Genomic DNA, 22887 nt, shown 5'->3' with positions numbered 1-22887 from the left:
GAAATTAATCCAAATTGAGGACCTGCATGCACCCAGTAATCTTTTTGGCAAGCTGCTTCTGTAGTCAAGAAACATTTTTATCCCAGTAGATGAATTCGTTGTTATGGTAATCGCTCCTGAGAAATCAAGTCACAGTGAGACAGTTGTTTCCACGTCGGCAACAGTCGTGGTCTGCTCTTGTTGTCTCTCTTAGGAAATGATCGCTGTAAACAAGATGTCGGAGAGGTGCTTTTAGAAGCAACGTTTACCTTGATACGTGATGTGGAACCCGGGTTTGTTCTGTGAATAGTCACTGTGGAAAAAAAAGCTGGTTTGGTGGGTGGTGCTGAACAGAGGTTTGGGCATGACTGGGCCGCTGAATCGGTCAATGACAGAGCCCGTCTCCAGCGTTCCGCTACGGATCTCCAAGTAATCGTGGATTGCTTCAGTGGAGAAGTTCAAAAATTGGAGATGGATGCCTGGGAAAGAAAAAAGCAATACGACGCGTGACGTTATACGGATAAAGTCTCTTGAAAAATACTTGCACTTTATCTCATCACCAAAACCAAAAGCAAACAGAGAAACAAGAAAGAAGTGCTACAGACAGAGAAAACAGATTCTCACACAAACTCAAAGAAAACACTTGTTTTAAACTCTACTCAAAAGTTGACAGTGTTTCTTACCAAAGCCGACAGGTAAGTTCACCATCCATGTGCAGTCTAATCCACTGGGGTAGTTGCCGGGGTAACCAGGACTTAGAATCACTCCACTTACATCTGTCATAGACCCACCACAATGGGCTATACACCCAAACACACACATAAATAACACAGAAAGAAGGAAAAAAGGAAAAGAGTGTTTCAGCGTTGAAAGCAACACATCAAAAGCAGGAGGCTGGCCTCACAGGAGGAAGCAAACATGCTTCTCTTTTCAAAAGACACCGCTACTGACTCGAGATTTTATATCTATAACCTGATATTTTGCAAGTTTAAATAAAAAGTTGACTTTAATTAATGCACACGCTAAACATGTTAGCGTTGTTTGAGCTGAAATGTGTCCAGGGCTTGTTTGTGCAGACTTTGCCTCTGTGCATGTTGACGCTTTGGTTCGCTCTGCATGTTTATGGCAGGGTCTGATTTAGCTTTATGTCAGTAGTATTCTGCACAGAATACCAAATAATCAGCTCATCACAGGAGAGTAAATTGATCAAACAGCTTATTTCCCAGAGAGCCAGTGAAGGCGGTGGAGGCTGATTGCATCATTTCTGCAGCACTGAAGTTTTGCATGTTTCCCAGCACATCCAGGCTTGAATGCATATGTGTGTGTGGATGGGTGTAATGTTGAGGAAACACCTACCGATACACAGCGGTACAGGATAGTTCCATCTCCTAACAGGTCCGGGCATACAGGTTATATGGGCATTGCCCTAAAATGATAAAAGCAACCACAATCTTTTCTTAGAAACGACTAAAGAAATCCCTGCCAGTGACTGCACTGATTTAAACATGCTGTTTTACATTTTTTCCATTAATCACTGTGCATTTACATTAATAGTACAGATCTGTATATTAAGCAGAACTTGACAGAATACTGTACAAAAATTGGGCAGACCACACCAGAGACATGCATTATTCAGGAGTTATGCAAACCACATCAGAGTTGTATGTTTAGCAAGAGCTGTGTAAACCACTTGAGAGTGGGGTTTCCTTTTGACTCTTTTAAATAATTTTTGGTTTATGCAGCCAGTGGATAAAAAGAATGAATGGTGGCAAAGCTGAACATGCTTTTACATTAAAAAACCTAGATATCTGGAAATCAGTTTGCATTAAACAACTAGCAGTATTTGTGATTTATGTTCATCTGCCACTTAATATGAAAAGAAGGACCAACGTGTGGATTTTTTACCTGAAGAGAGTATCCTTGTTCGCACGAAAATTGCACAACATCCCCCACCATGAACCTGTCTCCTTGTCTAATTCCATAGTTTGGAGTCTGAGGTTCTGGACATGACTCCAGACCAATAGCTAATAAGAAAAAATAACATGATTATTTGGAAATACTGCATGCCTCTGATAAAAATGCTTTAAAGATATAGATGTACCTGTATATTCCAGGTGAAATCCAGCAGCTGAGACACTAATATCAGAGCTGAAGCTGAGATAGAGGTTGTTAGATGTACTATTCAGGAGAGGGGGGATAGTAGTGCCTGAAAGCAGGGAGAAAAGGAGAAGAGGAACAGAGGGCCATGATCACATTTTTTTCCTCATTTTTCAACTAAGGCCTTTAAAGCACATGATCTTAGTTATCTGACAGCAAAGGAGACAACAAAGGCCTCCCAAACCTACATTTTTACTTTTTTTTGTTAGTGAAGTGCTCTCGAAGGAGGGAGAAGGGAATTACTTTTATTTGAGACATCTGTTTTATTTGAAACCACTTTTCAAATGTTGGTTTGACCTACTTAGCGTGGCAGGGGAGAGTACAAAGTTAAAAAAGAAAATGGGGATGCAATACTGAAGCAAAGCTGGCACAGCACGTCAGTATAATCACGACCCTTCAAAATAACGTATTAGATGATCTTTTATGCAAAGGAATATGAGCATACTCCAGTCTCCTTATTAGCAGAAATGCCATTTATTTTTCTTGGCATGCTTCAAGATGCAACAGTGGTAACAACATTTCCTGATATAAGCTACTTGTGGATTTATATTTCGCAATCACCACTTCAGAATAAAAAAAGGCTCGATTTGCATTGTGTTGTGCTCGCTGGCAGGTGTGCCAGAAACAGAGACAGATCAGCAGTGAAACGGGTCAGTAGATGTTATTGGTTGCCTGTTGTGAGGGAAAATAATTAGCACATTGCTGAATAGTCTGCAGCCCCCCTGTTGTTGTTTTTACATTATCATTCATTATCATGACGGAAAATAAAAAGTGCTTTTTCCCCATAATAATAATTCCTGATTGATGCCAAAATAATTAACTGCATTGATTTAACTATCGCAGTTATTTGAGGATGGATGACAGTATTAATTAAGAGTTGTAATTAACCCTAATAAAAAAAAGATCCATCTCTTCCCTACAAAGATTTATTCATTAATTATATTTTTACATGAAATCCAGATAGAATAATGTTATTCTAATTGTGTTCCATATAATCTCTAAACTAGCTTACTATAAAGATGTCAAGTCCTCTCATAGATTATTTAATACAACTAGGAGGTACCCAGATGACTTTGCTTCCCTAAAAGCAGTATAGGTTTCCTGAGGAGATTATGACTTCTCCTTTGGGCAGTGGTCTGAATTATATGAAAAAGTAAATCTGGAATACAGGTTAAATCCAAACTGAACAGACATTTTGGTTGGACATGAGGTGCTGGGAAATTGTAGGGAATTTCCATTTTATGGCTTAGTCACACTAGAGTGAAAATAGGACAGCAACCTTCTTGCAGGTACGAAAAACTGGTACTTGCCCAGGGATTGCACTGAAAATGCATTTCTTTGCACTTGCAAGTGGTTCCTTCAAAGAATCGTCACCCAGAGTTTGAGAATGTTGCATCCAAAACTTGGTGGCCACTTCTGATTGCAAGGTGATTGCACAGGTCATCTGGTGGAGCGCAACCTGTGTGGTCTGACTCAGATGCCATTTATCTGTTTGTTACAGAAGTCTCAACTCAGCTGCTGACTGGTTGTATTCTGCTTATGTTCCTATATAAATGTCACTCTGGATTTAATCATTGTTATTCTTAATCTCTGGCTCTCCTCCACACCCTAACTTTGTCTTGTCTTCCTCCCCTCACCTCTAACCAGTGCGCCTCCCTGAGCTTGGCTATTCCAAAGGTTTCTTCCAGTTAAAAGGGAGTTTTTCCTTCCCACTCTCAGCAAAGCACTTTATTATTGAAGGGTCTTTACCTTAAAACATGCCTTGAGAAAACTGTTGTTGTGATTTGGTGCTATATAAGTAAATATAAATTGAAATGAACTGAATAAAATGCGGGTTGTTGTGCACCTGTGTCATTCTGCAGTTAAATCGCTGTCCTCCAGCAACTGCGTCACTATTTGTGGGGCAATTTCTGAATTTCTGTTTTGAAACTATGAGGTTCTGTCAGGACCCTGAATGTAAGCAGTGACTGGGAATTTTTTTTTTAACGCAGGATGTCTGCGAATAACTTACACAGCTTATTGCTTTCTTGTCTTTCTGTCCATTTTGACACAACTGACAGCAAGTGTTCGCAGAGCTGGTCCCCGTGTTTAAAGCAGCCATTTTAAAAGCAACAAGATCGCAAGTTCATTGGACACAGTTACAATAATTTGACGTTTTGCAGTCTCTAGCCACAGTTTCCTCTGGTATGCATGTAGCATGAGGCAATGTAGAGCAGCTGCATTGGACCCGCTTACTGTTTCAGGTAATTATATGGCAGGTACAAGTGAAAATCAACAATTTTATATAAAACACAAATATTGAGAGCAATAAGTTTGTAAATCCTCCTGAGAACTGAGGAAAAGGGAATTTTCCCATTGAACTTCTTGTGTGATTTCCTTCCTCTTTGCAGCTAAAAGAAGCCACCCAAACACATGAGATATCAATGGAAAGCCCAGCGTGCCCTCTATTTAGCACATCAGGACTTAGTAGCAGCTTAAATAAGTCAAAAGATATAGACCAAAAACAAATATCCAACACAGAGGAGTTCTGCAAGCCCCAAAAACAGATTTATGACTCACATAACACTGTTGCTTTTCACTGAAGCAGAAAAACAAATATCATCATTTAGACAAGATAAGAAAATCATTAGTGCAGAAAAGTTATCTTAAAGGTTTCGCTAACAACACAGTGCAGTAAATTTTGGGACCAATAACAAATATGAATAATTCCACTAATACTGAGTTTGACAGATCATCTTTACTCCTAACGGGAAATTTGGCTGTAAGAGGATCAATTAGTTTTGCAAAAGATATTTTTTACATATCTTTCAAAGGAGATTTTTGACACAGGCCTTACTGGGTAAGTAACTCAGCTCCTGCTGAGACGCTAAATGCATCCAGCTTAACTCAAATTGCAGGAAGCCACATGAGCAGATTTCACATTTTATTTATTTAACTGTCAAGACTGGCTGTGATCAGCCTAAAATACAATCCACTTCTTATTGTTTAGTTATCAGTGGAATGAAAAGCTTCCTGAAATTATCTGAAGCATTTGATAAATAGCATAACAATCTCTAATTGAAAACTCAATTGCTTGGTATCAGACTTACTTCCATAAGAGCAGTATAAACCTTAATATATAATGCCTTAGTAATCATTTCCCAGCCCACTATAGATCTTCAATGATGCAAAACTGGGAATCAGAAATAGGTTGTTTGATGGTTACTGGTGTACTGTGCTAGAAAATGCAGTATTGTTATCCACTAAATATATACAAATTCAATAAATCTCACACAAGATGGACTGCACTCCTTTTAGACTAAATAGCGTAACTGTGGGCTCTCGTGCATGTACCTTGTACATTATTGTAATCTTAAATTCCCATATTTTCTTCGAGTATGTCACTTCTAGTGCATTTAATATTGAACTATTCCCAGCACTATAGAGTTCTACTTGAGTAACACCATAAAAAAATGATGGAAAAAAGTTTACCAGAGTAGCTTCCCAGTCTTGGTGCATGGTTGTCAGCACCGTCGTAAAAATCCAAAGAGTCCCAGTTATGCTCAGTGGCAAAACTCACGACTTGTATCTGGAGAGAGAGAAAAAAAGAAAACACAAGTGATTCTTAGATTTTTTTTGTCTGTCTTTAGTAAAATTCCCCAGATTGCTATGAAACTGCATTTGGTACAATGTTCAACAGTTTATTAAGCTTAAATTGACAGAATTAAAACCCACACATACTGTTTTTAATCTAAATGTTTCACAAAACAATCTATTGAGACGGAGCAGCTTCAAAAACAATTATCATTCTACTTTTAAATCAAAGGCTGGAAGGAAAGGAATCAAAGGGATATACAAACACTTTGAGGTGCCTGTCGTTTCAAGGGACTGCACCTTGGGTAAAAGGCATCTTTGCCTTTGTATTTGTCCGTGATAGCAGTTTAGCTTACATGCAATCAGGCCTTATCTTTCATGATTAGATCCTATCTAGTTATCTCTGGATGGCCCCTCTCTCAGAAACCATCCATCCATTCATCCTTCTAATAATATCTTATCTTCCCTGAGATCCTGCCTGCTCAGCTTTTAAGCCAATGATACATAGGTCAGCCAGGAAGCAGCATGTGACAGTTACTACCTGTATTCCAGCTCCTTCTGGGACAGAGACCTTCCAAACACAATTCTGGTTGTTGTCATATGGCTCTGGGTAGCCAGGCGACAGGATAGTCCCGCGGCGAGAGGTCAATACGCCCCCACAGGGAACTGGGAGAGAGAGGAGTGAGTGCACAGAGCATAGTAGAGGAGAAAGGAGAGAAAAAAAACAGAGGTTAAACAACACTTTGTAGACAAATTACAGGAAAGCAAGACAAAGTGAGCCATTCCAACCATGCCCTTAACAGAAAGAGATACCAAAGAGCCTATCTGGATAACATATATGACTAGAGTGCATATGGATTGCAGTTGTTTGTATTTGTTTTAAATTGTTTTTCAGTTATGAGCGTCTACTGTGCAATCATGCTGATACTGCATTCAGAAATAGATAAACAAACTCTTCTGTCCTGTGTCTGATTTTCAGATTCATATTTACCTATACATGTTGGCAAAGTGTCATTCCATTGCGCCAGGTTGTCCGGTACACTCTCACAGCGAATGGCAGTAGAGCCATGCAATGTGTAACCGGGGTTGCACTCAAATTGCACCAAGGCGCCGACTGCAAAGTCATTACCAAGACGTTTCCCGAAGCGTGGCTCGGGGACTGAACTGCACTGGGTGGAGCTAGTCCGGGGTACAGCTAAAGGAGAAAAAAAAGAAAGTGCCCCAGTGAATAAACTGAAGTGTATCACTGTCACTGCATATGGGAAACATGTTTAAAATTTCAAATTAAAATTTTCTTTAAATAAATGTAACAAAGGGCGAGAAAACGCATACTCAAGATGATGTGTACAATCAAAATGTTCTGTTTAACTGAAAAAGTAGCAAACAATGCAGTAATGCATGGTAATAAATGCATAGTAATAAAAAAAATGCTCATCATTATAATAGAAATGGCAATAATAATATCAATAATGACCTTGGTAGACAAAATGAAATCCCTTAGCGGTTTCTGGTCCAACTGTGGTGAACTTTATTGTAATCTGGTTTCCTGAACTCAGAGGGAGAGATTCACCTAGAGATGAAGTGGAAGCAACAACACGTTATGAGGCTGAGGCTGAGTGACTGTCATCTGTTCAACTATCCACAATTAAAATCAACCATCCTTACCAGAGTGTGACCCAGAGAGAGAAGACAGGAGCGTGTTTTGTTGAGTGGGTCCGTCATAGATCTCCACCACGTCATTAAGAGACGTCTGGAACAACACAAACTGGCCGAAGAGAACTGGAGGTAAAAATGGGGGAGAAAAGAGAGAAAGAGATGAATTAACTGCAACTGAATGGCAGCAACTTATTATTCCATGCCACTGTCTGCTGCTGACCTTCCAATGATAAAATTAACCTGTAATACCTAATTTAAATGTTATTAAGCTGCAGTGTCACCTTCTATTTGAGGCCAACTATTGGTATAAAATTATATAACACTTATTAGTCAAAACGCTACCTTGCCTTCATCATGCTGTAGTCAACACCACCACCCCGCCACCCACACCCTTCTCCTCATCAATTGGCAACAGTGTATCAGTGTTGTCAGCTAGCGGGAGATGCTAATCTTGCAAAGACCGACTTGGATTTGGTAACGTACGCTAGCAGAGCAAGACGCTTTTCTGTCCTTTCTTCTGTATTGCAAGTTTGAGTGAAAGCCATATAACAAAGGCGGTAACCTGTCAACTCTGAAGTGCCACTCACACACTGAAACTGATCCAATCACGTTTCCTTGCGAAGAACACCTGCAGGGACTTGGCAATTAATGACATGCTACCGCTGGAAGACAGATGTGTAGGAAAGGAGGAAGGAAATACACCCAATACTTCCATACAGTAACAAAAGATTAAATTTCAGAGTGCAGCTGTACGGGCAGGTAGCATTAGACAGTCCCGGAGGTATTTTCTCAAACAGGTACAATTTGCTCTGTCTCGAATGATCACTGTACCATCAAACCAATCATTAGTAACCTGAAGATGTAAATTGGTAGGTGTAGTTTTATTGTTCGAAGCACATGTCCTATCTAAAAAAAAAGTCCTCTGGGATAAATTACACCGATCTGGAGCTTTCTCTTCCACTCACTGCACACATGCACATATATATCACCTCCACACCCCGCCTTGCTCTCACTTTGGCCCCAAAGGCTGAGGTGTTAAGGATTAAATCTGAACATTGCCAAGGATATGCTGGTATAAGAAGGTCACTGGTCAATTTATACAAGGCTGCCTCTCTCTGAGGATCTCTTTTAAGGTTTCAGTCACATTTTGCGGAAACATAGCTCTGGCTCACAAACGATCCTCTGTGCTTTCGTGAAAATTCTCATGTTGTTTTATTGACAAGCAAAGCAGGACGGAAACGATGGATTTTCAGTCGCCACCGAATTTTTCCCACAGTCAAAAAGGGGATTAAAACAAATCATTAAGAAAGCGTTTAGCTTTATATGGTAAACTACCCTCTTATTGTCATGTTTTATTGGCCTGTCATGGTTTCTGCCTGCCTGCAGACATCGCTGCCCACTATGTAAGGATTTTTAGGAAATCAGAGCGATTAGTTTCCCTCATTCCTTGCTGTGATATTGACATACTGCACAGCAGGCGGAGGAGTTCACACCTGAAACTGTTTCAAAATACAGTACACATTCGTCAACATTTGCACACAGATTCATGAATTTATAAAGTATGATGGTACACAGGGAATAGCTAACACACCTCAGCGGTACTAATAAAAAAGCCCACACAAAGTCACAGACATTCACAGACACAAAGGAATTAATGATCACAGCAGTGTTGTCCTTTGCTATGTTAACCTCATCGCTCTCTGTTAGAGAAACGCCTCTGCATGTAAAATCATATAGACCCTAGAGATCGGGTCAGCCATCTAGTTCTTAGAGTCCACCAAAGTCTGAACTGATCCACTGAATTTAAAATCAGGTGATTTTAAATGTTTGACTGTTCATTTGAAAGGTCTCTTTACTTCCTAACATCAGTTGGAGAGAAAACTGGGCGCTGATCCCTGTGGAGCTCCCGTGCCTACTGATGAGTTGCCTGAGTGGGTGTCCTCTGCCACGTAATCATCCAACAGGAGGTATAGCATCTCCAACGGGACATATGCCCAGGGTTTTCCCTACGTGCTGGTAAAACTGAAAGAGGCATTTGCACGAAGGGAGAAACCTCATTGACCATTAACCAGCCGAGTTTTTTTCGATTCCTACATCTCTGATCGCCTGACAGTTCAAACAGCAGGACTGCTGCAACCTCCAGCCTGGACCATTCAATTGCTGTAATTAAAAACAAGATATTTTACACAAGAATGACAGCTGCTTAAAAATTATGGGCAGTGCTGCAACTTAACAAAACAATCTGTCTTTTCACTCTGTGTGGGAGTTTTGGGAAGGCTCTCTCTGTGTGTCTTATACAACACGCAGACCAACCAAATGTTAGCTCCTCTCACTCAGAATTTCTACATGGAGGTGAAAATCCAAAAGCGCAAATATAATGAGACATCAACCATCCATGGCCTTAGGGAGAGCTGAGATTTATTCATAACACCACCAGGGCATAATTGGACATAACCCACCAATTACTGATTGTTTATTAAAGCTTAATTCACATTCAATGAGCAAATAGTTCTAATAATCAGTCAACAATGTTGTTCATTTATGATGTTGTAACTGATATTGTAGGCACAAATATAAGTTGTCCATCTCCACATTGATGGCATTCTTAGTTCGACAACACAAGTCTAACTTGGTGTCCACTTGCAGGCTCTCTCCAGAGCTGTTAAATACAGTGATGCTCCACTCACACGTGTAGATTAGAGTCGCACTAGAATACATTAAAATGCAATCCTGTATTCAGCTTGAATTTTGAGTGATATGAATATACCAAAATATTCCAGACAAAACTCCTAACAGCTGTGGCAAAAATAAGGAATTATTTACAGGTTATTTTCCAGCAGAAGCCTTTTACCCCCCCTAATGATCACCCTCTCAGCACAGCCTCACTGTAACATGAAGAATCTGCTATAATATTCATATCCTTATTTATGTCTGGCTTTGAGACCACCACTCAAATGTGGCAGTCTCATCTCTAAATGTCACTACAATTATGAAACTCAGGCCTAGAGACAAATTAATGGCTAGAAAGCACATTTTTTATCACTTGTAATATAACTGATGTTTCTGCGTGTTTTCAAAACACTGAGGAAGCTTTTCAGAGGGCGCCACAAGATTCCCGCAATAAATCTGAAAAGATTTAATGCTGCTCTTTTTTTTCAGCGTAAAAAAAAAAGCAATACAATAATTATTTGAAAAGAAACTTGTGGCCACATGTTTAACTTTCAAAGCTGAACACAGCTGCATGTCTGTACTACGATGTACTGCATAGGTTGTTGAGCTCACCAAACTCTCTTGGTACGGATATAGAGTAGATGCAGGTCTGTCCGGAGGTGTAGTTTCTCGGGAAATTTGGAGATAAAACAGTCCCTTCTGATCCCGTAGAACGACTTCCGCACGGGGCTGGAGATTCAGACGTGTGCACAAACAGATAGCAGTGACAATGAATTCCATACAAGTAAATTCTACTTAAATAGAGTGAGTGACATATATGGTTTTTTTTTTTACCTTGACAGCTAGGTAATGCCCTGTTCCATCCAGGTCTGCCATCATCACCCATACTGCATGTCAGAGTAGAATAACCCTGTAAACAGACAAAAAGGAAAATGTAAGAAAACCAGTCCACGTAACTAATTAACCAGCCAACCAACACCGTTTAAAAATTTCTACCCGCCCAGCCATTCGACAAACCAATGAACAATCCATCCAGCAACCTAAGAAACAGCTACTCAAATCCCCAAATCCCAAATTCAGTCAACCCCTCAGTCATCCAAGTGGCTGTACCTGCAGTACATATCCTGCTTCACAGTAGAAGGTGACCGTCGAGCCCAGCTTATAATCAGATCCCAGCCTGGTCCCATTCAGAACCACACCTGGGTCGAAACAAGATTCCCTCAGCTTGGCTAGATGGAGTAAAGAAAAAACAAGTGTGAGTTAGAGAGAACATGAGGCAAAGGAAAAGTGACAGGCACACATGAATAATAGGGCAAATTAATAATAACTAAGTCTCTTGCAATAATCAAATGAGGCAGGCATTCCGTTGGCCTTTGTAACAGTCTGTTTGACTTAGCTGTCTTTGCCAAGATGGAGCAAGAACGATAACTTCATCCCCCGGCTTTTGTGTGCTACATGAACCTTGTAAATTATGGCCTTGGCCCCCCTCCCAAAAGATTAGTGGCCACCAGCATCAACTTAAGACTTAATTTCTCAGTCCATGCAAAGTCAGTGTTGACTCTTTTGTGCAAATGAATCAAACTCACACCTCCTTGACAGACTATTTCAACAGACACTGATTCAACGGGCACTTTATGCAGAGAGCAATAATTCTCTTTCATCCTGAATTTAGCATGGTACACATGTATATACACCAACGTGTGAGTGGTCTTAGTGTGAGGTAAAAGAAAATATTGTTGTTATATTCTGCTGAAATTGTGTCATCATGAGTTTCTATTATGTTTACTGTGGAAATCTTGGAGTAATTTCCCAAATGGCTTTCTTTAAGAAAAACACAAATGACAGAAAACAACATCAAGCAGAGGTGATTTAAAGATTCGAAATTATTTTTCAACAATCAATGGCTATAAAAAAAACCTTGCAGTTGAAATGTTTCAACTTTCCTTGTTTGTATCCTTAAAACAGAAAAGAACATAATAACTTAAGACTGACTCTCATGTAGTGGCCATATATATATAGTGATATATAGTTAGGTAAATGTACTGTAGTGTGCCACTTCCATTTTTGTATATTTTTCTATGAAAATTGGATATTGGTGCATGAAAACATGGAAACACAGTTTGTACGATTCTAACAAGCTTGAAAGTCAAATTTTGACGTGACCCCAACTATTCTTCAACACAGCCCCGAATCTCGTAGGGAAGCTTTTGTCACGGTCCTGGGTCTTATGACCCAGTGTTTTGAGTTTTAGTTCATTTTGATGTTTATAGTTTATGTTAAGCCCTTCAGGTTTTCTAAGTTCATTTGTTACCATGCCTAGGTGATTTTAGTTCTTATTAATTCCCCCTCGTGTTTCCAACCCATGTTAAGTCTCCCCTGCTCTTCATGTGTTTCATGTCTGTGTCTTACGTTGTCAAGTTCTGGTTGTCATGTCTGCGTTTCATTATGTTTCCTGTTTTATTTTGGAAGGAGTCGTGTGTTCTTGGTTCTTTGTATTTAGCTTCACTGCTCCTGTCATTAGGTTCATGTTAGTCAGCTGTTTCCTCATGTGTCTCCACTTCCCCTGATCACCTCATGTGTGTATTTAAGTCCTCTGTTTTTGCATGTCATTTGTCAGGTCGTCTGCTCATCCATACCCTCACTTCAGCATTCTATGTCAGTTCACCCCGTTTAAGGTTTTTCATGTTTAGCTTTAGTTCACCCAGTTTAGGCTATGGTTTAGTGTTCACCTGTGTCCTGCTGTTTGTACTCCCCTTTTGCTGGCCTCAATAAACGGCTTATTTTCTGTTAAATCTACGCCACGTTCAGTTTATGGAGTTGCGTTTGAGTCCTTTTTGCCAACACCTACAGTCTGCCCTCGCCAGACTGTGACAGCTTTCTTGTAATTTCTTTGAGTTGTTCTGAGGAATCCCATATGGAAAAGAAATAGTAAAAACTTATATGTGATTACTCATGAAAATGGCCACTTTCATGAGTAAATCATATAAGGCTTACATGATTTACTCATGAAAGTGGCCACTTTCTCATTACTTTCATACATTGTTTTAGTAAGTATCCAAAACATACAAGTTTCATTATATAATTTTTCAAGGGATCTTATATCTGTTTTCACTCTTGTATGCTTTTCATACAAGTTTCACACAAGACAGATACAAACTTTACAAGATTTATATATATCTTTTCCATATGGGATAGTACTCTTGAAGGACACCTGCCTTCTGCAGGTGTTGTCAAACTTTTGTTCTCTCCAAGATTTTCCCACTCTGCCTCAATATTGTTGAGGTCTGAGCTCTGGGGAGGCCAACCCATGGCTGAAATGCAGCTCCAAACCATGACATAACCTCCACTGTGTTTTACAGATGACTCTAGGCACTCACTGTTGTATCTTTTTTCTTAGCCTGTCAGCACACATTGATGCAAATCAAAAATTCACAATAAGACCTGTTGCCACTGATTTTCAGTGTAGGTCTGACATACGCTTGACAGCCACCCTTCCACTGAGACCATTTCTGATCATGCTTTGGCCAGTAGGAGACAGACTGAAGGGCCAGATGCATCTCTCAGGTTCTGTTTCAGGCCTTTGTCCACTTTCCTCAATTTTTAAGGACACAATACAAGACATGTCAAGTTTTCATCAAACAGCCCTTTGAGAATCACCTAGCTGGTGCAAAAATACTATTTTATGCCTGTCAAACTATGTTATCTTTGACATTTTTCATAGATTTACCTAAATAAAAGTAAAATACAAAGAAATGAGAGGTGACCCACGGTATTATAAACTATTAAATGTTGCAGGAAAAAAATGCACTCCTTTCTCTTCTTTAAATGTGATTATACTTCAAATTTCTTTGCCTATTAAACTTTATCAAAATTTGCCTGTGTTATTAATATGACCTCTGTGAGAATGCAAAGTGTAGTTTTAGGTGCTGCCTGATTCAGTAAGAATTCAATTTAAATGAGAGATGTGGTACAGTTAGCAGACCATTATACCTTTGTATTCCAGGTGAAATCCAGTGTAAGAAACCGATCCATCACTACGGAACGCTAAAAGCATTGTATTTGAACTGCTCTCTATCCGCTCTGGGAGTTTGCTGTCCTGGAAGCTACCAATGAGCGGACTGTTGCTATCCGGACCGTCGTAGATGTACAGGAAATCATAGTTTGGCTCAATGTTGAAACTAAAGGTAGAGGAAGACAGAGACAAACAAGGAAGAGAAAGAAAGTCAACAAAAATTCAAGGACAAAGTATCTACCATGAATTCAGTGGTTTTTAGAGTTGTTTTGTTTGTGATTCGTACCACAAAGCAAGCACAGCTTTTGAAAGTGGTGAAAGGTCAATAGATTTCCAAAGCACATAAATGCAAAAGTTCCCACTTCTTGAAAAAAAGTCATAATTTTACATGGTTTTCAATCTTGCACAAAGCAAAAATGAGGTTGATTATTTCACTTTACTCTCGTTTACCTGCAGGAAAAATACCCTAAAAATTGTAATTTTCACCAACCCATTACAAAAGAGTCTTTTGGTCTGTTGCTCCAACACTTTGTCCAAATTGAAATGATTGCCAGAAAATTTAGTATTAGAACTTACTGCCAGCAAAAAAGGATATCCAGGTTTTCAGTCTTCAAATGGAGCCAGCTCAGCTTGGACAGGCTTTTAGTCTACTGTCATTCCATTTCACATTTCACTCGGCAGTAACATTTGTCTAGTAAAGAGGTTTTAAAAAGCTCAATCGAGCTGAACTGGAAAGTAGCATTGTAGGTTACCTGATGAAGGCCAGTGACAGGACGTAGTCTGGGTTGACAGCAATGAGCCAGTCACAATCTTTTGAGTGAGGGTAAGGATGCGGGTAGTTCGGAGAGAGTATAAATCCATTGGAGCCTGTTAGATTTCCTCCACAAGGAGCTAAAGTGGGAACACAGGTCAAGATTGACATTCATTTTGACAAAGCCTTGAAATGTCATAACATTTAAATATTCTCTCAAGCTCAACCATACAGAAAAAAAAACAAAACCCTTTGTGTACCATGCAACAGAGTGTGGAGAAAACTGCTACTGAATGAAAAGCTTCATTAAATAGCAGAAGAATGAAAATATGTGAATAGAATAAAGCGTGCCCTTTTTATACAGCTCTCCTTTAAGTCAAAGACACATGTGTCCTTGAGTGAGACAATACCTCCAGCTGTATATGCAGTACATTTATTGTGCGTCCCTATAGAATATATGAAAGTTGGAGTGTTCACCTATGCAGACAGGTGGGCTGGGCTGCCAGTAGTATCTGTTATCCACTTGTATACAGGTTATTTTGTCGTCCCCCTGGAGCTCGTATCCTGGGTCACACTGAAAGGACACTGAATCCCCCGGCTCACGGCCATCTCCACTACGACTGCCATTCATCGGTACTCCTGGGTCCCTGCAGGCTGTAGCTACTGAGCCTGGACAGATAGGGGATAGGAACAAAGCAGGGAATAGAGGAGAAAGAGGGGAACAATTACAGAAAACTGTGTCACACCAGGTATCTAATGCTTTAACCCAACGCATAAAAACTGCACCACTTCCACTAACTAATGGGTCCTACGTAAGTTAATTTTGTTCCAGTTAGGTGAAGGTCTTTGAAGCAGCATAATTATATAGCTTTTTATTCCCTTTATTATTGATGGAACTACCCATTGAAGAGCATAGACACAACAACAGTAGTCTAAATGATACCTATCTGTTATATTTGATATCTTTCTGGTTAGATTTAATTTCATCACTTACTAGAAAACTGTATGGCAAATCCAGACTTGCTGATGTAAAAGTCAGTCTCAAACTGAACCGTCACTGTGTTCAGGGTCGAGTGGATTCCTTCAGGGAGCAGAGACCCACTGAGCTCTGCCAAAGACATTTCATTCTCAGGTGGCCCATCCCAAACCTTCAGCATGTCATGGCTGGCTTCAGTGTCAAAGGCCAGAAACTGGAGGCTGTAAAATAAGAATAAAGTTTAATTAAAGCAAGAATATGTTTCACTTCACACATGAGTTTACACTATGCTTAACGTATCGATCAAAAGCCTTAATGCGATCATCTGTACCTCACAATATTTCCCGAGTCCACCTCGATGGTCCAGGTGCAGCGAAGGTTATTGTCGTATGGGAAAGGGTATCCGGGGGAAAGGATCCTCCCTGACGACTCACCCTTAAAACGACCCCCACACTCCGCTACAGGGATAAATAACATCACACACACTTATTTTAAAACAAACTGTAAACATCTCTTTGATTAGCGCCTTTGTGACAACATTACAAATCACCGCGGCCCAACCGATGGCCAGTTGATGTGTGTGTATGTGCGCTGTCACAAGCCAACCATTTATCTGTCTGTGGCAATTGTTTGTCAAGGCAATCAGATCCAGTAGGTGCACCTCAGAGGCCACTGATTAAACGATCACCAAGGAGACAAATGGATAAAGAAAGAAGCTAACTCTTATCCGCTGAGTCTCTCTGCCTTTCTCACTCTATATCACACGCAGGAGATGAAGAGAAGAGGAGAAAAGAGGAGGAAGAAGACACAAAGTGCTGATCTTGCATTCCTCCCTAAAGAAATCACAGCACATTATATAACAGAAAATAATTCCCCCTTCTCTCTTTGTCTCTCTCGGTTATATATTTTCACAATCTTCATCCACTCTCTGCTTTTCCTCCCTCTCCATGTTCCCCCTCCCTCAGGCTCTCCTCCCTTCATCACTGGAATATATTATCTCGGGTAATCTGAGCGATATTAAGAGTTTGGAAGGAAAAAAGACGGAGAAAGAGAGAGGGAGAGGGAAAGAGGGAGAGAAAAGGAGAGAACCAAGGGGGTAAAGAAGGAAAACCTGTGAGTAATAAGAAGAAGAAATATAATATTAAGACTGGAGGTTAGATGAGGTCACAGCGTGTCACTGTTAAAATATAAAGTCAGAGCATTTCAGCCAGTAGTTTTATGAGTCTTTCATTATTGATAGTGTGAAGGAGGGAGACTTATTAGTCTGAATCCAAAATCAGAAAGTTCAGAGGCAGCAGTGAAGGGAAAAAAAATGGTCCTAAAACACTGGACTGGCTGTTATGCTTATAGCTCCCATGCAAAGCAGCCATTCTATTTGTCACTTTAAATAAGCCTAACATTTGTTTGGGTTTAATTAGAGGATGCAATCATTCAACCATGTGCTAACTGGAAGGAATAACAACACATCCGAATTAAGTTCAAATAATATTCAAATCACAGCGTTTTAGGTATTTCATTCCAGTACACTGATAAATATGTGAGTGTGTGTTTATTTTCCAAGCGAGAGAAGCCCGAAACTGCACAGCCAGTGAAAGACTACGGTCGACTTCTCGATATCAATACTTCGGACGGTCGCTTTGCATCAGTTTGAAACCTTGGAAAATGAATTAAAAAGGCGACGATGGCATAATTGAGTATTAAGCAATGTGTCGATACTAAGTGGGGAGTTTGCTCCACAGAATGCTTTTAAACAAAGCCAAATCAAATTGAATAAAATGAGTTTATGAAGAAATTCTCAACAGAGTGTTTGTCGCTTAGCTCTTCGTGTGCTGAGAGTTGCCTGGAGGTTATGTGTGCTTTATGTCGGGGCATGTCTGAGTACATAACACAGCACTGGGAGAATATAAGGGCAGGCGCCAGGAACAGAAAGAAAATCTGCCACCGCAGAAGAGGTAGTGCATCAGTTGGGCCGAGGGATTCCAGGTGGTATAATGCCGAATAAATAGGCTTTTCATTGGGACTTTAAAACTACAACAGCGTGTGATATCCAGGGAAAATCAAGAAAGGTGATTCTACAGGAAATTGGCCCCCATCTGTTTTCCTTCCAGATAACTGAATTAACATCCTGCAATCAAATGTTGCATAAAGCTGCAAGTCACTTTCTAATCTATTACAGAGCAAACCTTGTATAATTATGCTTCCTGATACCTAAAGGTGTGTGTGTGTTAGCTGAATTCTAGATAAATAGCCATCCCAGCTAAAGAACACAATACACAGACGTAAAGAATTTATAATTACATTGACGTTCATTCACTGGAAAGATCCTGCTCTGATTTTTTATTGAAATGATACCAACACACTTTTCAGCTATCGCGTAACTCTGAATCTATTCAAGTAAGTGCTGTGGAACACACACTACACAGCATTAAATGCAACAAGATCAATTTAAATCTTAGAAATAAAATTACCTCTCCCTCCCAAGCTTATTAAAGAATGTTATTCAAGGTCGGAAACACAATGCATCTGTGGAGGACTCTGCATGCCTTCAAAAATCTCTGTGTGTGTTTGTGTGTTTTCATCAGACCTTCTTTCACAGTGTTATTGGCTTCAGATACTAAAGGACGTACCTATACAAGAAGGCAGAGGGTTATCCCAGGCTCTCCTTTCACCCGTCATACACTTCAGCGTAGAAGCCCCATGTAGAGTGTAACCAGGCTCACATCTATATGTGATACTGCTCCCAGAAAAATGACCTTGGTCGTTGACCTTGAAGCCAAACTGAGGCACGCCTGGGTCTTCACAATGAGACAACTCAAAACCTAGAAAGAGTCATAAAAAAGAAAAAAGAGCTTCACAGTACGTACTTTTTTAAAAACTCACTAAGGGAAATCCAAAGCCCACAAGAGAAACAGAATTAGTTTTATTTAGATGCGCAGCAATATTCCCTTAATATCTGGCTCACTCAAGGATTCTGTTTATGACCATGCTGGTATCACAGATCCTGTTAAGCTCTCATCCCGTTTTAATAACGAAACTGAAAAAGATACATGAGACATACCATTATTAGGAATGATACTGGAGCGTGTATACACCTTATCCAATTTAATGTTGTTTTTCACAGTCAGTGTAAGCTCAGTTTCCATGGTAATATTCGGAAAATTTGTTCGCAGTTTTGGAGAGCGAGATATGAATAGGTATATAAATAGCTTATCCTTATAAGACCATAACCGGGATTTGATCTACGGCATTACCTGGAAGACAAGGTGCACCGGGATTTGAGTTATCTCCTGGCAGACTGCTGTAGGTGCATGTATAAATCCTTAAAAAAAATGGCTATTTGGAAAGCTATACTTACTATTGAGCAACAATTGCACATTTGTCATCATCCTGACATGAAGTGTGAACAGTTTTCCCATCTAAAATTGTTCTCTCTTTGCTAGATATGTATAAGGAAGCAAACCACCATGCATTATTCATTCGACCACATCTCGGGAGTTTCATTGAATTACAGCCTCTATATCAAATGTAACACCAAACAAACAGAGGCAAAGTACTACAATCTCAAAATTGCTGCTGCTAATGTGCTTTGTTTTACATGGCAAAATAACTTCTACCTGGAAAAGTATGAAAACAGCAAAGGTCTAAGTAAGCCATCCTCTGCACCAACACAGTACAGAGACAACACAACTTCAAAGCGAATAATACTAAGCTATCACCCTTCATGACACCATTTAAACAATTAGAATTCCAACTGTGCGTCTAAGAGGGCACTGCCAAATGTGGGTGTGCTTTGGTGAACATCAAAACACACCTTTACCACTTCGTCCTACGCTGAAAGCTTTGTTAATCAAACGCGACATGTTTCTTCTGATCGTTTCAGTGGGAAAATTCACATTTACTTCTGTGATCCATCCAACCGTTTAGAGTTAAACTGTTCTAGTGAGCCTGTTAGATTTATCAGAAATCAGCAGTTGTCATGAGGCATCTAACTGGTTAATAATTTGAGACATACGGCTAAAATGTATTTACATCTGCCCAAGATAATCCAAAAAAATCAAAGATTAGACAAAGATACTGGCAGAGTCAATACAAAATGTGCTTTTTAAATGATGACTAATTTATTTATTAAGCAAAGATTTTCAAACCTGCCTGGCCCTGTGTGAAAATGTAATTGTCTGCTAACCCTAATAAGTTAATAACTGGTTATATCACCTGTGGCAGCATCATGTACAATAAGGCATTTGTGATAACTGGCAGTGAGCCTTGAAACTTTGTCCCGCTCCTCTTTGCAGAATTGTTTTAATTCAGATACGAGCATGAACAGCCTGTTTATGGTCATGTCAAAGAATCTCAATCTGACTTAAGTCTTATGCCACTCTAAAACTCCCATTTCATGAACTCTGACCTTAACTGAGGCAAGTGGAACATGAAGTTCTTTACATGTTGTTCTTTTGGGTTCTTTTGTCACCTCCTGAATGAATCTTCAAAGAAGTCTTGGAGAAACAGATTAGGCCTTAGCTCTATACTAAACAGCGGTGTTCACTGCTAACTTACTTGAGTACACCAATTTGAATCCTTCTCCTGTGTTTTCCGCATTGCTGTAGAATTCCAACCAGAGGTGGTTTGAAGTGGAAATGAGCGTCAGCCCCAACATGGATGATCCAGTAAATGCTCCGAGAACATGGGCTGTGTTGTCTTTACCGTCATAAATCTGTAAGAACAGCAAAATGCACACCGGATGCATCACATGCAGCATGAACTAATTTAATTCGTTTATTTTTGCTGATCTGTGTTTGACACTGATATCTGGCAAGAGCAATGACCACATATGCGTATGTGTGAGTGAGTTTACTTTGAGTATATCGCCTTGGGCAAGATGAAAGGTTCTTGCAGAGATGTTGATTCCTTTCCCAGCTTGAACCTGAGGTCAACATCAAATCAAAATGAGCACTAATGACCCACATAGCAGGTGACAAACCCTCACAAAGGTTTGAAGACTGGTAATACATTTGTCATCTCTTAAACACAGGCAATGATCAATACCATTATTTTTCTCAATAAAAACTCATGTCATGTATATCCTGAAACGTTAAGATCTGTGACCTGGATGCTGTAGATGCACTCGTGGTTGTTATCGTAGTTCATTGGGTAGTTTGGAGAGAGCAGTATCCCTTCATTATTCATGACTGAAGAACCACACTCCGCTGAAGACAGAGGACAGAAAGGAGACAATTAAAAAATGCACAATATTGAGACATTGGTTTAATTCTTAAGAGGCTTATAATGATGTGGAGTGGTCATGTGAACAAGCTTTTGTTGTGCCGCAAATTGACCTGCATTTAAAGCTTTAATGATAAACAAAAGCTATGTTTTGCAGCTTACTAAAGAGGCTTGTGGCTTTTTAAAGCCGTTTGGTCCTACCAGATAAAAGTTTTTGCCCATTTTCTGTGCAGCTAGGGGGAACGCAGGCTGTGCTCAGAGTAATAATCAGTCAAATTCCTTTCTTCTTAATATAAATGAAAAAATATTTTAACTAAAGGCTGTAGGAATTTTTTAAAAATCCCCATATATCAGTTAATGCGAATGATGAGATTGCAAACTTCACCTGAAGTTGCCTATTCTTTGCACTTCTTACTCGTGCCCTCCATGTACAGTATCTATGTCCCTTTCCTCTCTTTTTCATTCCCTCTCCCTCTCTGTGTCTCCACTAGTGTAATGGTCGTATTACAGCTGCCATATCGTCAATAAATCACACCGCTATAGTTTCCATTTAGAAAATTACCTCTTCACCCTCTCTCTCTCTTTCCTCTTTAACTTCCTCCCTCTTGCGCTCTCTCTACTCTATGAATAGTGCCTCCTTTGCTCCCCTTTACTTCAATCAACTTTCCTTTTCCACTTCTCCTGAGTTTTCATTCTCTTCCATCTCTTGTTTCCTCTTTTTATTTTTTCCTCCCGCTTCTGATGGCATCCAGAAATAATAAAAAAGTAGAAAAAAAAAAAACAGGACAAAAGAACATTGGATTTCTCAAACTGCAAAGAAACATCTCTGGAAGCTCTCCAACTCTTTCATGGGGGGAAAAAAATGCTGTAAAGAATTAAAAAGAGCCACTTGTTAAAACACAAACACAGACCACCAAAGTTATACTTCATGCCTGCACAGCATATCCCTCAGTTAATTAAAATAACAAAAGACCCACCCTAACTAAAAAGTTATTTTATAGCCAAAACATAAGAAAAACCTATTGTTGGTCCTCTAATCTTTCCTTCTTCCTCCGTTCTTCAACTGTGATGTGTACCATCATGCAGCAATGCAACACAATACGCAGAAACTAAATATAGCAAACTGCACTACACCCCAGAACAGCAGCACACAACATCACTCCCACCTTTCTGCATTATAAGTCTTGTCACGCCGATGAAAGAACGAAGGAACCAAAGCCGTGTATAATGGCGCTGAGAACATCATGCAAAGCTGAAAATTAGATTGTAGAGTAAAATCTACTCACATGTAGCCTAAAATTAAAAAGTCGTATAGTGTTGCTGCTTTTTACTAGAATTGGATTGGTCTGGCTTTCTTTGTAATTTCTCAAAAATATTATGTGTAAGATAACTAATTCTATGAGCAAGTGCAGAAATGCAGAGTCTCTTTCGCTATGTGCTTTTACTGCTGTCACTTGTAGATACTACTAACTGTACCCAAATCAAATCTTACTTTACACACTTCTCGCCTGAATTCCCTGAGGTTAACTGTACATGATAATGATTCCCACTGATAAACTTGTGCTTTAAATTAGACTTATCCTATCTATTTAAGAGCAGGCGGTAGTAATTCTCTGGAGTAAAGGTAGCAATTGAGAGGAAAGTGCCTTGATCAAAGACAATCTCCTGAGTATTCCTTATACACCCAGAATAGCTCAAAACCGACACAGACAGGCAAAAAGCATGATATTTCAGTATTTCTTCTTCTTTTTAATCAGTGTGATTGCTTTCATCTTCCATTATTAGCCCAAACAAATTAGATTTAAATGCATTTTCCTTGACAAAAAATGTGCATGTGTGGCATCCAAGATATGAACTGCTTGTTTTTATTCTATGTTTTTAAAACCTAGTGAG

At 39.6% G+C, this 22887-nt stretch overlaps 1 protein-coding gene across 1 annotated transcript in view; it reads right to left on the bottom strand.

The window, feature by feature from the left end:
* The window catches only part of csmd3b (CUB and Sushi multiple domains 3b), a 414655-nt gene that overhangs the window by 52438 nt on the left and 339330 nt on the right, over positions 1–22887 (bottom strand). Inside the window, exons 22-43 of the mRNA XM_086281026.1 lie at positions 20878–20978; positions 20627–20695; positions 20329–20485; positions 18402–18593; positions 16106–16232; positions 15793–15995; positions 15276–15467; positions 14800–14938; positions 14026–14213; positions 11146–11264; positions 10870–10945; positions 10648–10764; positions 7375–7488; positions 7184–7279; positions 6701–6904; positions 6251–6375; positions 5608–5704; positions 2081–2185; positions 1885–2003; positions 1336–1405; positions 663–779; positions 249–458 (exon numbers count right to left, since the gene is read on the bottom strand). Of these exons, the coding sequence (XP_086137152.1) occupies positions 249–458; positions 663–779; positions 1336–1405; positions 1885–2003; positions 2081–2185; positions 5608–5704; positions 6251–6375; positions 6701–6904; positions 7184–7279; positions 7375–7488; positions 10648–10764; positions 10870–10945; positions 11146–11264; positions 14026–14213; positions 14800–14938; positions 15276–15467; positions 15793–15995; positions 16106–16232; positions 18402–18593; positions 20329–20485; positions 20627–20695; positions 20878–20978 (2937 nt within the window). The remainder of the gene's footprint in view (positions 1–248; positions 459–662; positions 780–1335; positions 1406–1884; positions 2004–2080; positions 2186–5607; positions 5705–6250; positions 6376–6700; positions 6905–7183; positions 7280–7374; positions 7489–10647; positions 10765–10869; positions 10946–11145; positions 11265–14025; positions 14214–14799; positions 14939–15275; positions 15468–15792; positions 15996–16105; positions 16233–18401; positions 18594–20328; positions 20486–20626; positions 20696–20877; positions 20979–22887) is intronic.

The sequence above is a fragment of the Aulonocara sp. 'chitande type north' Nkhata Bay genome, linkage group LG22, assembly GCF_057382095.1.
Source record: "Aulonocara sp. 'chitande type north' Nkhata Bay isolate Kocher_YH1m ecotype deep benthic linkage group LG22, A_spYH_male_GT1.1, whole genome shotgun sequence".
Lineage (NCBI taxonomy): Eukaryota > Metazoa > Chordata > Actinopteri > Cichliformes > Cichlidae > Aulonocara > Aulonocara sp. 'chitande type north' Nkhata Bay.
This window is presented reverse-complemented; position numbering and strand designations above follow the sequence as displayed.